The sequence below is a fragment of the Chanos chanos genome, chromosome 7 (assembly GCF_902362185.1).
Source record: "Chanos chanos chromosome 7, fChaCha1.1, whole genome shotgun sequence".
NCBI lineage: Eukaryota > Metazoa > Chordata > Actinopteri > Gonorynchiformes > Chanidae > Chanos > Chanos chanos.
The window spans coordinates 14,745,775-14,759,039 of NC_044501.1; the positions used below are offsets into that span (position 1 = coordinate 14,745,775).

The 13,265-nt window shown below is 38.3% G+C and overlaps 1 protein-coding gene across 1 annotated transcript; it reads left to right on the forward strand.

Moving 5' to 3' along the window:
• The first annotated feature begins 5,596 nt into the window (after window positions 1-5,596).
• LOC115816031 (sodium/potassium-transporting ATPase subunit alpha-1-like) lies at window positions 5,597-12,961 on the forward strand. The gene is made up of 22 exons (XM_030779003.1): window positions 5,597-5,608; window positions 5,714-5,806; window positions 5,938-5,997; window positions 6,362-6,565; window positions 6,738-6,851; window positions 7,064-7,198; window positions 7,427-7,544; window positions 7,648-7,916; window positions 8,072-8,380; window positions 8,511-8,645; window positions 8,775-8,967; window positions 9,070-9,245; window positions 9,344-9,480; window positions 9,758-9,908; window positions 10,120-10,288; window positions 10,395-10,549; window positions 10,647-10,770; window positions 11,023-11,168; window positions 11,802-11,935; window positions 12,045-12,146; window positions 12,434-12,525; window positions 12,933-12,961. The coding sequence occupies exons 1-22, from the start codon at window positions 5,597-5,599 to the stop codon at window positions 12,959-12,961; spliced, it is 3,057 nt and encodes a 1,018-aa protein (XP_030634863.1).
• The last annotated feature ends 304 nt before the right edge of the window (window positions 12,962-13,265 follow it).

Consider the following 13,265-nt stretch of genomic DNA (forward strand, 5'->3'; position numbering starts at 1 on the left):
AATAATATTTTGGTGTAAAGAACTTCCTCAATACATGGATCCTGCACCTCTGATATTTGTGACAGCTTCCTCCTTCTGCGCATGATGAGATGTATTTTAGGATCCACCTCTCACTGAGACCTCATCAGATATAAACTTTAACACATACCTTAAGCAACTACAAATTGGTAAAACAGAATTCCAGCCACTTGCTAGGCTCCAGTGTGTATTTCCAATACACAGGGTCAAGATGTAGAATCCTTCTATTCAGTCTCCAAAAGATTTACATGTATGTGGTCTACCCAGCCCACTTGTCCATGTGCCTTATTTAATGCCACTGATGGTAAAAAAAAAGGCATGTGTGAAGTCTAAAAAACAACTATAACTTCAATGGCACAGACTTCACTTATAAACTTTAATACAGTGGCTGCATCAAATAGAATGTTAGCTTAAAAACATGACCTCTTTTAAAAAACTATAATAATAAAAATATGGTGAAGCCTAGACAAACTATTACGTAAATGTTTTCTCAAAGTGAATTTTTTCCTGTTTTTCAAAGAAACTTGATAGAAACTTCTGTTTGATTTACATAGCTTTTTTGTTCTATTTGTGCAATGAATTAAACACGTTTCCCCCCCGGGGCCACATTAAAAATCATTCAAGAGTGAAATGTTTTAAAAGCATGTTTGATGTCAATGTTACTGGGAAATGCAAACATTCACAGATGGCAGTTCTGATATGATTGGGTGAAAAAGCAAAAATCTCTGCTGGAGAAATGCAGAAGTCCCCAGCTTATGCCTGCTGTGCAGACTAGAGAGGACTGCATATATTAAAGAAATGCAGTGGTAACTCCATGCCATTCCTTGGTAGCTCATTTGATGGTAGTTATCTTTGTCAGTAATTTTAAATCTGAAACAAAGGCAATGGAGAAGTTACAGGAAGTTAAGTTTTGAAGGGGTCTACTGAAGGCAAATAAATCCTCCAGGTAAATTTGATTTATAGACCTCTAGAAAATATGTGCTAGTGCTTAAATTCCCTCATGTGGAATTGACACACGTGTGATCCCCTAATATTAGATTCCCACTGTTTGAATATCTTTCCCATCTCTGACTGGTCTGCACCTGTGCCAAGTTTTAAGGGTCCAGCTGAGCTGCATTTGTTCAGTACAAAAATAGGCCTGAGTTTGGGTAAGCATGGAAGCCAAACTCTTTTCAAACTCTTCTCTAAACTTTATTTCTTACTTTAGGTTATTTTGAAATATTCTGAATTAAACCTTGGTGTTAGCTCACATCAATTTGTTGTGGCTTACAACCTTCATTAATTATGAAGTTAAGAGCAACTAAATGTGCTTGCAGGAACATTTCAAACTCAGTCAAATGTATAAGCTTCCTGAGAAATTTGACTTTGTGGTAAAGGTTATGTTTGAAGGTGTAGGCAGAATTGTTTTCAGTGATAAAATGACTCAGGTGTTTATTGTACAATATGATTACTAATACCAAACAGGACCAAGCTTCTTCAGTGACAGAGTTCAGTGAGATAGTGAAGTCTTGACTTTATATGTTCTGTAACAAGATGTCTCTTTTAAGACAATGCTGGTCTGACCTTCACCAGACCAGCAAGTTTTTTTTTTTTTTCTTTTTCGCACAGCACAGTGACAAAGCCTGATTTCCTGACACTACCCCATATTAGTCCCAATGGAGGTTTAGACACTGCATTTGTACTCCCATTGAATTGTATATTGGTGGTTCAACCCAATCACATTAGAATTCAGTAGGCTGTAAAGACATTAGGTCTGCATCAAATGAGGAAGATAAGCCGATCAAATTAATACTCAAGCTGTGCTACATTATTGGCTCATTTTTATTGAATTTTACCACAACATCCTTGCTGTTCAGAGCTGTCATTTCACATTCCATAATCACTAATTTATGGCATCCCACTCTGCTCCATATCTCACTGAACCTCTACAGTTTTACAGAGGTTTAATGAAAAATTAAAAAATTTAAATTCAGTTTTGCGCAAACATTTAAATTCAGTTTTGCGGGAAAGTCGTGCATTGTCACATTGTTCAAAATATGTACATTACTAAACGACACAAATGCGTTTTAAGAAACTGTGTTCACAACAGGTACATGGTATTAGCTGGCATCCACCAGTTTGTTGATAAGCCTGTTCATTTTACCACATTCAGCTCATTCAAGGCAGTAGCAGTAAATCTCTATGGACTGTACATCACATGTGATTGTATAAAATGTGTAGTTGCCTAGGCTTAGCATGAAAAGGAAGTACGTTTTAGTATAATAATATTATTAATAATAATAATAATAATAATAATAATAATAATAATAATAACAACAGTAGCAGTAGTAGTAGTGGTAATAATAATAATAATAATAATAATAATAATAATAATAATAATAATAACCAGCTTTCTATATCAGCTTTCTATACTTGACCCCTACCTACTACCCTGACGACTCTTTCCTCAAATGCACTAATTCACTCCATGATGTGAATACTGACCTATGAGTACTTACTCTTTTTATGATGTAGATCTAGTACTTAATTGTGATGCTTCGCACACAATGGTTTATATCACTTGCAGCTCACTCAATTATTTTTCTTTAACTAACTTGTGTGTGTATGCAGCCTGGTAATGAACTCGGTGGGTGCACTTATGGACCAATCAGTTCTTCAGTGGTTATTTGCTTGGTTATTTGACAAAAGTGTCTGCAAAATGCATAGATATAAATGTATAATTATAATAATAATAAGAAGAATAATGATAATAATAATAATAAAAATAAAAATAAAAATAATAGTTCTCCTTATATAGGCTACATGCTTTGAATTCAAGTCATTAGATAAATTCTGATTAGTGTAACTCTGAGTACATCCTGTGTTTCATACATGCGTGTATCTGTCTATGCGTGTATGCAAGCATGCCAGATGCTACTCCATGGCCCCTTATGGTGTGAAGTCCCTGTACAGAGCAATGCTTAACTAGTGACATGTTACCTAAAGCCTTAATCTGTGAATTCCATTAGACCAGTGTGTAGTGTATGCAGTCTGTAACATCAGCCATCATTCATTATAAACGAGCAAATTAATCAGCCTAAGGAATGTAAGGCATCAAAATATTCTTCTGTTTAATCATATCTCTTTGTCTTGATTTGTGTTGGTAATGTTTGGGGTTACTGACGCTTGTCTGCCACAAGCGTGAGATTTAAAAAATTATTCTGAGATTGTTTGATCGACAGTTTAGGCACAAGTTGCCTCTCAATTTGGAATCCTTCACACAGAGTTGTGTAGAATGCCGCTGGCTCACAGATCACAAAACACTGACACCATGTGCAAACATAGAGCTGACACTCTGGATATTATAGACTGTTCTCCAAAGTCTCTAGAAATATCAAAGAAATGTGTCTTATTCTGCGTCGCAACATCAAAACTATTATAAGTATCTGAACTCATCTGATATTGATAGATTCATGGTCATGTGTACCTTGCTGATCTTGGTTAAAGAAGTATACCTCCTACTAGAGCGACAAAACATTTTGAAGCAATTTCAAACTGTAGTGCCATATTTTGTAAAGTATATCTGTATTTTGGACATATAAGATTGAACACTCAGGTTTGTGAAAAAATGGATTTGTATCATGGAATGAAAACTTAATCAGACAATCAAGTATTCAATCATGTGCAAACCCAAACAACTTGTTTCCAGCTCCCCACTCATCATACCTCTTAAAAGATCTTACTGATCTTAGAGAGAGAAAATACACCTACACTTCACTTGTCAGTCATTCTCAAGGTACCTACTGAACCTGTTAAACTCTCAGTGAACTGAATTCAGCTATTCTAGAATTTGACTGAACTCCAGCCTGAGTCACAGAAGTCTCAGTTTGTCCTTGTCCCTCATCTTTGTCTTCTGTCTTTTTGCTCAACCGTATATTGCTGCAACATATCAAAGGATGCAGGGGACAGAGTGTGTGGTGGCCTCTTAAAACTGTTTCAGGTTTACACATCCTTTGCTGTTTCATCCTGATGAAAAGCAATTAAGACCTGTGTGGCATGGTTCCATGAAATTGGATTTCTTAAGCCTTAGAGATAGCAGTAGCAAGGTAACTTGAGGCAAAACTCAAAACTGTCCAATCACAGAGAAGCTGAGGAACATGCTTTTAAACAGTTTCGATTTTTGACTAAGGTCATTCAGCTAATTCTGCTTCGTGGAACACCCTCCCATTCACAAGATAAAGAAGAATTTGATGGCTGTTCTGGGATACACAGAAATTCAAGGAGAACTTCTCTGCACTTGTAGAGATAACGTAGGCCTACAGTGTGGTGTGAAGACAGGTGAAGTGCCTCCTGACATGTGTTGCCCTCACTTGTCTCTCACATTGCTTGACTTTTTAGCATAATTGTGACTTAAGTGAAGTCTGACACAGGCAAACAATGTCACATTTCTCAAGGAAAAAATAACAAAAGATATAACATTTGAATTGTGATATAAGTATGAAACCTGACAATAAAGGCATGGAATTTCACTTGACAATTTAATTCAAACTCGTGTTTTGTGAATGACACGGGCAGATAATATGACATTTTTGAGGAAAAAATTAAAAGAGATACAACAGTTTGAATTGTGATATAGATGAAGTCTGAAACTTGACAATAAAGAGATGAATTTTTACATGAAATTTTAATTCAAACTCCTGTATTGTGAATGACACAGGCAGATAGCATCATATTTCTCAAGGAAAAAATTACAAGAGATATAATAATTTGAATCGCACAATATGTGCTGTCTGAAAGATATGACATTTGAACATTGTCTTCTGCTGCAGTTCTGACAGCATAAATTTCAATTTAGTAACGCTATATACAGGTTTGTTTTACATGGCTTTGCCAGTTTTTAGTATATCTTCAGTAGGAACTCCATTCAAGCTCTGTTTGGTATTTTCTAAGCATTGTCAACCTCGAACCATGTACTCCAGACCAGAACACCTCGTTTCATGTATATTTATTTATATTACAATACTTTGTACTTCAACAATACCCTGGAAATGCAGTCAATTGTCCTTCTTCTAGGTTGAGGTTTTTCATGGAATTTTATGTGGTTGTAATCAATGAGTCACTCAGCTTTTGGCTTCGCTTCTTCCTGGGATGTACTCTGGAACTTGATTTAACCTGAAAATGATCATCAGGATTAAGGTATGGCCCAAGGGCCAGGTCCTGGTCTAATGCATTCCCTGATGCATTCAGACTAACATAATATTAAATTGGTATTAAAACATAATAATATACTTTACATTCCCATTCTGCTCAGTGTTCATGTTTGACAGACATATACATTTCCCCACCCAGTGCTGACAGACAACAAACAGTCCTATGTTTTCCATACAAAGACCTCTGTTGCTCACCTTGATGAGCAAAGTAGTTGACTAAATATACAAAATATGTAATATCACAATCAAACCACACCTGTTTTACAAAGACTCCACCTCCTGATACAGGTATGCAAAATCTATAAATATTCAACCCCTGCTATTTGGCAGTGGTGTAATGCATCCACATTTCTCTGGCACGTACAAGCATAAGGAGATACACTACTAAAATGGGAACTGGGGTAAGAACATCTGCATCTTTTCATTTGATGTACATAGGTTTAGGTCAGACAAAAATGTAAGTACTAGACTGCTCTAAATGTGTATTTCTATTTTAATTTACACAGAGAGAAGGTGATTATAAGCCTGCACCAACTTCTGAAAAAAGCAAAAAGAAGGACAAGAAGAATTTAGAGGAGCTGAAGAAAGAAATTGATTTGGTAATGATCACTTGTTGGAAGTTAACTTTACATTGTTGATCTCAGTGGACATGTTTCGTTGCTGTGGCTTATATGTCTTGCTACATACGTGGGTTTATTTAATGTGTGATTAATTATTTTCCATTGCGAAGGATGATCACAGATTGACTTTGGATGAACTGATTAGAAGATATGGAACAAATGCTGAAAAGGTAAATTACATTTACCCTTTTGATTAAAGACCTTGTGTTGTTATTCTGGCAGATATACATGATTAAATGTTTTACACATATATTCTAAAATGATGAAAGTCAATGATTAATTACTCACTTCAACAATGTCAGAGTTGATAATGGTATTATTGTATAGTTGTACAATGGTACTTCAATAATAGGAGGAATAAGTTGTATGCGATCAGATGGTAAACATCTGTAAGATAAGACCAATATTTTATCTTTATGCCCAATTGATAATTGTTATTACACAGCTCTCCTCCAGACCAGTGACTGGAATTTGATTTCAAGGTAAATCCACACTATTGTAATTCATAAATCTGCCACCATCTATCTATCCAAGGGGTTATCCACTGCTCGTGCCAAGGAGGTCCTAGAACGTGATGGGCCCAATGCGCTAACCCCACCTCGCCAAACCCCAGAGTGGGTCAAGTTCTGCAGACAGCTTTTTGGTGGATTCTGCATGCTGCTGTGGATTGGAGCTTTTCTCTGTTTCCTGGCATACGGCATCCAGGCAGCCACTGAGGAGGAAGCAGCGAGTGACAATGTAGAAGACTAAGCTGACATACAATGAAACTGCTTGTGAGACATTATACCTCACCTCCAGCACCTCAAAGTTGCTTATTCTCCCTCTCTCTCTCTCTCTCTCTCTCTCTCTCTCTCTCTCTCTCTCTCTCTCTTTCTCCCTCTCTCTCTCTCTCTCTCTTTCTCTCTCCCAGCTGTATCTTGGTATTGCACTGGCCGTTGTGGTGTTCATTACAGGCTGTTTCTCCTACTTCCAAGAGGCCAAGAGCTCAAAGATTATGGATTCCTTCAAGAAAATGGTTCCCCAGGTAATTTTGATGAATTGATGTTTCTATTCACAAGTAGAAAACAGGTAAATAATACTACAGTGTCAGTGCATGTAGAACTGAAAAGACACACACAATGCAAATGTTTCCTTCAGCTGATCAAAGATGTATTAGAGTATTTCAAAGGCAAGCAAAATTTTTAATTAATGGAAACCACTGGTTCAGAAAATTTGGCTTGTTCCATTGCTTTACAGCAAGCTTTGGTGATTCGCAATGGGGAGAAGATGAGCATTGATACAGCAGAGGTGGTGGTTGGAGATTTAGTGGAGGTTAAGGGAGGTGACAGGATCCCTGCAGATCTCCGCATCATCTCCTCTACAAACTGTAAGGTAAATTTGATTTTTGTCTGAAAAACCAAACAGCTCCTGAGCAGTAAATGTGATGGTGAGGTCACAGCAAATCAGCAAGTATGTCCTGCATTTTCAATTATCTTACATATGGAAGCACTATGAATGTTGGTTTGATATGCAGTATACTGTAAGATTTGTTAACCCCTCCAAAACATTTAACACTTCAGACTATGCAGAAATTTACACATCATTGTTGTTTTTGTTTAGGTGGATAATTCCTCTCTAACTGGAGAATCAGAACCCCAGACACGCTCTCCAGGATTAACCCATGAAAACCCACTAGAGACTAGGAATATTGCCTTCTTCTCCACTAACTGTCTTGAGGGTAAATCCACATGAATTGGATAGGAGAGACTATGAACATTAAAGTGAATTTGTTCATTTTGGGATTCAGTGACTTAATCACTTCATGTGTTGTCCTTATTTAGGAACTGCCAGAGGAATTGTCATCAACACAGGTGACAACACTGTCATGGGTCGTATTGCCAGCCTCGCTTCCAGCCTTGAGGAAGGAAAAACACCAATTGCCATTGAGATTGAGCATTTCATCCGTATCATCACTGCTGTGGCTGTGTTCCTGGGCGTGACATTCTTTATCCTGTCTCTTATCCTCGGATATGGTTGGCTGGAAGGTGTCATCTTCCTCATTGGAATCATTGTGGCCAATGTGCCTGAAGGTCTCCTGGCCACAGTCACGGTGAGTAAAACAATGTCCTTCAGCAACGGATGTCAGTTAAATACTCATATTTCCTGACAGAGCCAAGAAATTATGAAGAAATTACAGTCCTACATCATTGTCTTGCAGACTATTTATGTAAACATGTCATCTTGCTACATTGCACCACTATTTAGGTGTGTTTGACCTTGACTGCCAAGCGTATGGCTATGAAGAACTGCCTGATTAAGAATCTGGAAGCTGTGGAGACTCTTGGTTCCACTTCCGTCATCTGCTCTGACAAGACTGGTACCTTGACACAGAACCGTATGACAGTGGCCCACATGTGGTTTGATAACCATATCCATGAGGCTGACACAACAGAGGACCAGAGTGGAACCTCTTTTGATCATAGCTCTCCCACTTGGCCTGCCCTGGCTCGCATTGCTGGTCTGTGCAACCGAGCTGTCTTCTTGCCTGACCAGCAGAAAGTGCCTGTTCTACAGGTTCGTGTCAAAGCCATGACAAGGTTTAGGGCAGTCTCGCTGAGCTTGTGCAAAGTAGAAATAATGTAAAAAGAATTCAGTCATATGTTCAGTTAATTAAATGTGTAAAATTATAATTGTAATTATATAGAGAAAAGTTGCTGGAGATGCCTCAGAGTCTGCCTTGCTGAAGTGTATTGAGCTCTGCTGTGGCTCTGTAGAGGAAATGAGAGGAAACTACAAAAAGGTTGCTGAGATCCCTTTCAACTCCACCAACAAATACCAGGTACATCAGGCTTCGTGGTTAGTAGGTTGTGATTAACACAGCAAAGAAATCATATAGTATTTATAACTTGAGTACAATTGTTTCTCTCTTGATTGATGGGCCATAATTTATGGCGTTGTCTTTCATTAGCTGTCCATCCACAAGAATGCCACCGCCTCAGAGACCAAGCACTTACTGGTAATGAAAGGAGCCCCTGAGAGAATCCTTGATCGGTGCTCCACCATTTTGATTCAGGGAAAAGAGCAACCCTTGGATGACGAGATGAAAAGTTCCTTCCAGAGAGCCTATGAAGAACTTGGTGGTTTAGGAGAGAGAGTCCTTGGTATGATTTTGTATTTGAAGCTGGCTGGCAATAGAATAATTATTGAGTAAAAGGCTTGTAAAGAGAGACCTGTTCTGACACTTAACGAATCTTCTACAATAGGATTCTGCCATTTTCACCTGCCGGATGATCAGTTTCCTGAGGGGTTTGCATTTGATACTGATGAAGTGAACTTCCCTGTTGAGAATCTCTGCTTTGTTGGCCTCATGGCTATGATTGATCCTCCTCGTGCCGCTGTACCAGATGCTGTGGCCAAGTGCAGGAGTGCTGGAATCAAGGTAAAGCCATTTTATACATCATTCAAACATTTCACACAACAGTGTAATCAGCCCAATTCTTGTATTAAGAATGTTCACTTTCACTGCATTTCTTTTAGGTTATCATGGTTACTGGTGATCATCCCATCACAGCCAAGGCCATTGCTAGGGGTGTGGGCATCATCTCTGAGGGAAATGAGACTGTGGAAGACATTGCTGCTCGCCTCAAAATACCTGTTAGTGATGTAAATCCTAGGTAAATAATCTACAGTACTTAAAGTTTTTTTGTATCAGTGATTTTACTTTAAGATCTAGCTTTATAACAAGAAACTCTGAAGGCTCTCTCAGTGTGCTTTAAAACTAAACACGGATGTAGAGCTGTAGCACAGTAAAGGCTCAGTGATGATTCCAATGAATAGACACATGTCCGTTTTATTCTCCAAATCACCACAGTAGTTGCATGCAATATCTTCTGCCCATCCACTCATGTAATTGAATTTTTTATGTAAAAAGTGTGACATTTTTTCCATCAGAGATGCGAAAGCAAAGGTTGTACATGGTGGTGAGTTGAAGGACATGTCCTCAGAAGAATTAGATGATATCTTGAAATACCACACTGAGGTTGTGTTTGCTAGAACCTCTCCTCAGCAGAAACTGATTATCGTGGAAGGGTGCCAAAGACAGGTAAGATGAACTGAAAACTAAACCAACTCTTTTGAATCATACATGATTCATAAAGATGCTGTTACAAATACCTGATGGTCTTGTTTACTGCCTATGTCCAATACTTTTCCATTGTTCATAACCACAGCCAAAAGTCCTGCAGGTTTTGAGTTTAATTTGAGGTTACCGTAAGATCAATGAATCCAATGTGTCATCCTAACCCTTCCTGCAGGGTGCAATTGTGGCTGTGACAGGTGATGGAGTCAATGATTCTCCTGCTCTGAAGAGGGCTGACATCGGCGTAGCTATGGGTATTGCTGGGTCTGATGTTTCTAAGCAGGCCGCTGATATGATCCTTCTGGATGATAACTTTGCCTCCATTGTAACTGGAGTTGAGGAAGGTATGGCAATTTGTTTTTACTGAATGGGATGAGAGATGTAGGATAAACTTGTCTTTCTGTCCCTGACTTAACCACCATGGTTCCCATATTCCCTTTCTCAATTCAGGTCGGCTGATATTTGACAACTTGAAGAAGTCCATCGCTTACACTTTGACCAGTAAAATTCCAGAGATGTCACCTTTCCTTCTCTTTGTAATTTTCAACATTCCCTTGCCTTTGGGCACTGTCACCATCCTCTGTATTGACCTGGGTACTGACATGGTATGTGCATAGTCATAATGTAAGGGGTTTTTTGATAGAAAAGATGGGATGCTGATTTTGGATGCTAATTTGGATCATTTTTAATATTATATTACAGGTTCCTGCTATCTCCTTGGCTTATGAACGTGCTGAGAGTGACATCATGAAGAGAAAACCTAGAAATGCCCAAAAAGACAGGCTTGTAAATGAGAGACTCATCAGCATGGCGTATGGTCAGATCGGTAAGCTTTTACCACCAAAGTGTTGAAGTAAATGGTGTCACTGGTTTCTTCTTCTGGCAAAAACAATGTTAGAATTCAGAATACTGACTGGTTTAAACCACAGAATTGCCTTATAATAGTCTGCAATGAAATGATACTTGTTCAGAAAAACTAAAGTTTTAATGCTTACGTTGTGCATGCAAGAGTGTATGAGCAGGTGAGTTCCAAGGGCACTTTCTTGGTCCATTGCTTGACTGGAACCTCTCTGTTCAGGCATGATGCAGGCTGTAGCAGGATTCTTCACCTATTTTGTGATAATGGCTGAGAATGGGTTTCTGCCCTGGGACTTGCCAGGGCTGCGTGTTAAATGGGATAATAAATATATTGGCAATATGGAAGACAGCTATGGCCAGGAATGGGTAAGTAACCATCGACCAAGTCTTTGAAAACTTTTTGGTAATATATCTAAAATGCACAACCAGTCATTTTGACCAGACAAATACAATGTCGTAAATTGTTGTTTTTTCTTAGTAAGAGAAATCCCAAGTCTCTGAATTCACTTTCCACCTTCCTTTCCACTTCTTATACTGTCTTGTAATGAAATGACATAGCCTTCGTGAATTTATGATGGGACAGTGCGTTTTCAGATTGCATCCCTTCAATTTTTATTTTCAGGCAAATTTGAGAATCCAGTCACAAATTACTCTGTTATTATCCATATTATAGGTCTTTTGTGACCATGACTGAAGTTCTGCACTTATCAGTGTTGCCTTGTGTTTTTGGCAACACATTTGTTGGAATCTATTTGGAAAAAAATGAGACTGTCCATGTAACATCCATATTAGAGGTTCATTTTTATAAAATTACACAATTCCCTAGCTTTTTGAGATCTGGCCCATCCCACTAACTGAGGTGACTTGGGAATCTGCAACCACTGTATGGCATTTAGACAATGGTCATCTCAGTGGTTGTTTCCCATTAGGATGTGTGTTTATGTTGTGTTGAAAGCAAACAACAGCTGATTGAAATTTTTGTCAAACCATGTGATTTAGACCTATGAGAGCAGGAAGATTGTGGAGTACACCTGTCACACAGCGTTCTTCACCAGTATTGTGATTGTACAGTGGGCTGACTTGATCATCTGTAAGACCAGGATGAACTCTCTTTGGGAACAAGGAATGTTTAGGTATGTAAAATAATCTTTCATACATTCTCATTTTGCCAGTCATCCTCTGTGACCCATAACATAAGAAGTATACAATTGAGCTGAAACTTAAAATTTCATGTCAATGCAGCAACAAGGTCCTGATCTTTGGACTGTTTGAGGAGACTGCCCTGGCAGCCTTCCTGTCCTACTGCCCTGGCATGGATGTTGCTATCAAAATGTACCCAATGAAGTAAGTAGCCAACAGTGCTGTTCTGCTCTCCAGTGTTGGGACAATATGAAGATAGACAGATAATTTGTTTTTAAGTTTTGTTTTAAGACCATAGTATGTGGTTCAAGTATTAAGATATGTCAGTGACTATATTGAATTTTTCATGAACCTATCCCCAGAATGCAGTTTAGAACTAGGATTAGACCTTGTGTGGAAGACGTCATATATTTGAGGCGACTCTCATATCTTGCTAGTTGACATTATGGTTGACTTGTTCCATTTACCTTTTTGTTTTTCTCCTTTTTCAGGCCTTGGTGGTGGCTCTGTGCGCTTCCTTACTCACTGCTCATCTTCGTGTATGATGAAGTAAGAAGGTACATCCTGAGACGCTACCCAGGAGGTAAGACTACTATTATTACTGTTTGTATTGTGAAACAAACCACTGTTATACCCCCATCACATGTTCCTTTCCTAACAACGTTTCATATCCTACTTCTGGGGCAGAAAAGCTGTTACTGGAGGATCTTGTTTCAGTCTCAATTTGTGTTAACTGAATCTAATATTCAAGGAGGCCATTTTAGGAGTTTTATTAGCTGAACAAAGTGTTTGACCGAGGTTGGAGCTACAGCCTGCAAATCATGCAGCCCCAAAGATTAACTAATTTTAACCAAGACATTTTATAAGGACATTAGCTTTATTGATGGAAAATTTGTTGATAGAACTTTACGCACCAGTAATCCGTTTATGAATGACAATATAAAGAAAGAGTCCTTTAAGTTACACAAGTATCATCTTTCTCCATTTCAGGTTGGGTGGAAAAGGAAACGTATTATTAGGTGTCCTCAATAAAATAGTCTTTGGACCTTTACCATGGACATCACAGAACTGAGCACTCATGTTTTTTTTGTTCTAGTATTTATTTCTTTGAACTATCTGAAAGTTTTGTGTCATTTGCACATACATGCATCTGCTTAATCACAAAAATAAAAGTGGTGAGATCCCAAGATTTTTGTCCTGTCTTTCATGTGTTTTACATTTGATATGAGTGAAAAAGGAGGAGTTAGTGGAAATATGCCACTAGTTGCTGCTCAGCCCTAAACTTGCAGCTATACTGCTCATAAAAACTTATGTGGAACAGTT

Coding starts and splice junctions, on each gene's coding strand:
- LOC115816031 (XM_030779003.1), top strand. Junction 8,968..9,069: donor TTTAGGAGAGAGAGTCCTTG/GTATGATTTTGT, acceptor CTTCTACAATAG/GATTCTGCCATTTTCACCTG. Junction 10,771..11,022: donor CATGGCGTATGGTCAGATCG/GTAAGCTTTTAC, acceptor CTCTCTGTTCAG/GCATGATGCAGGCTGTAGCA.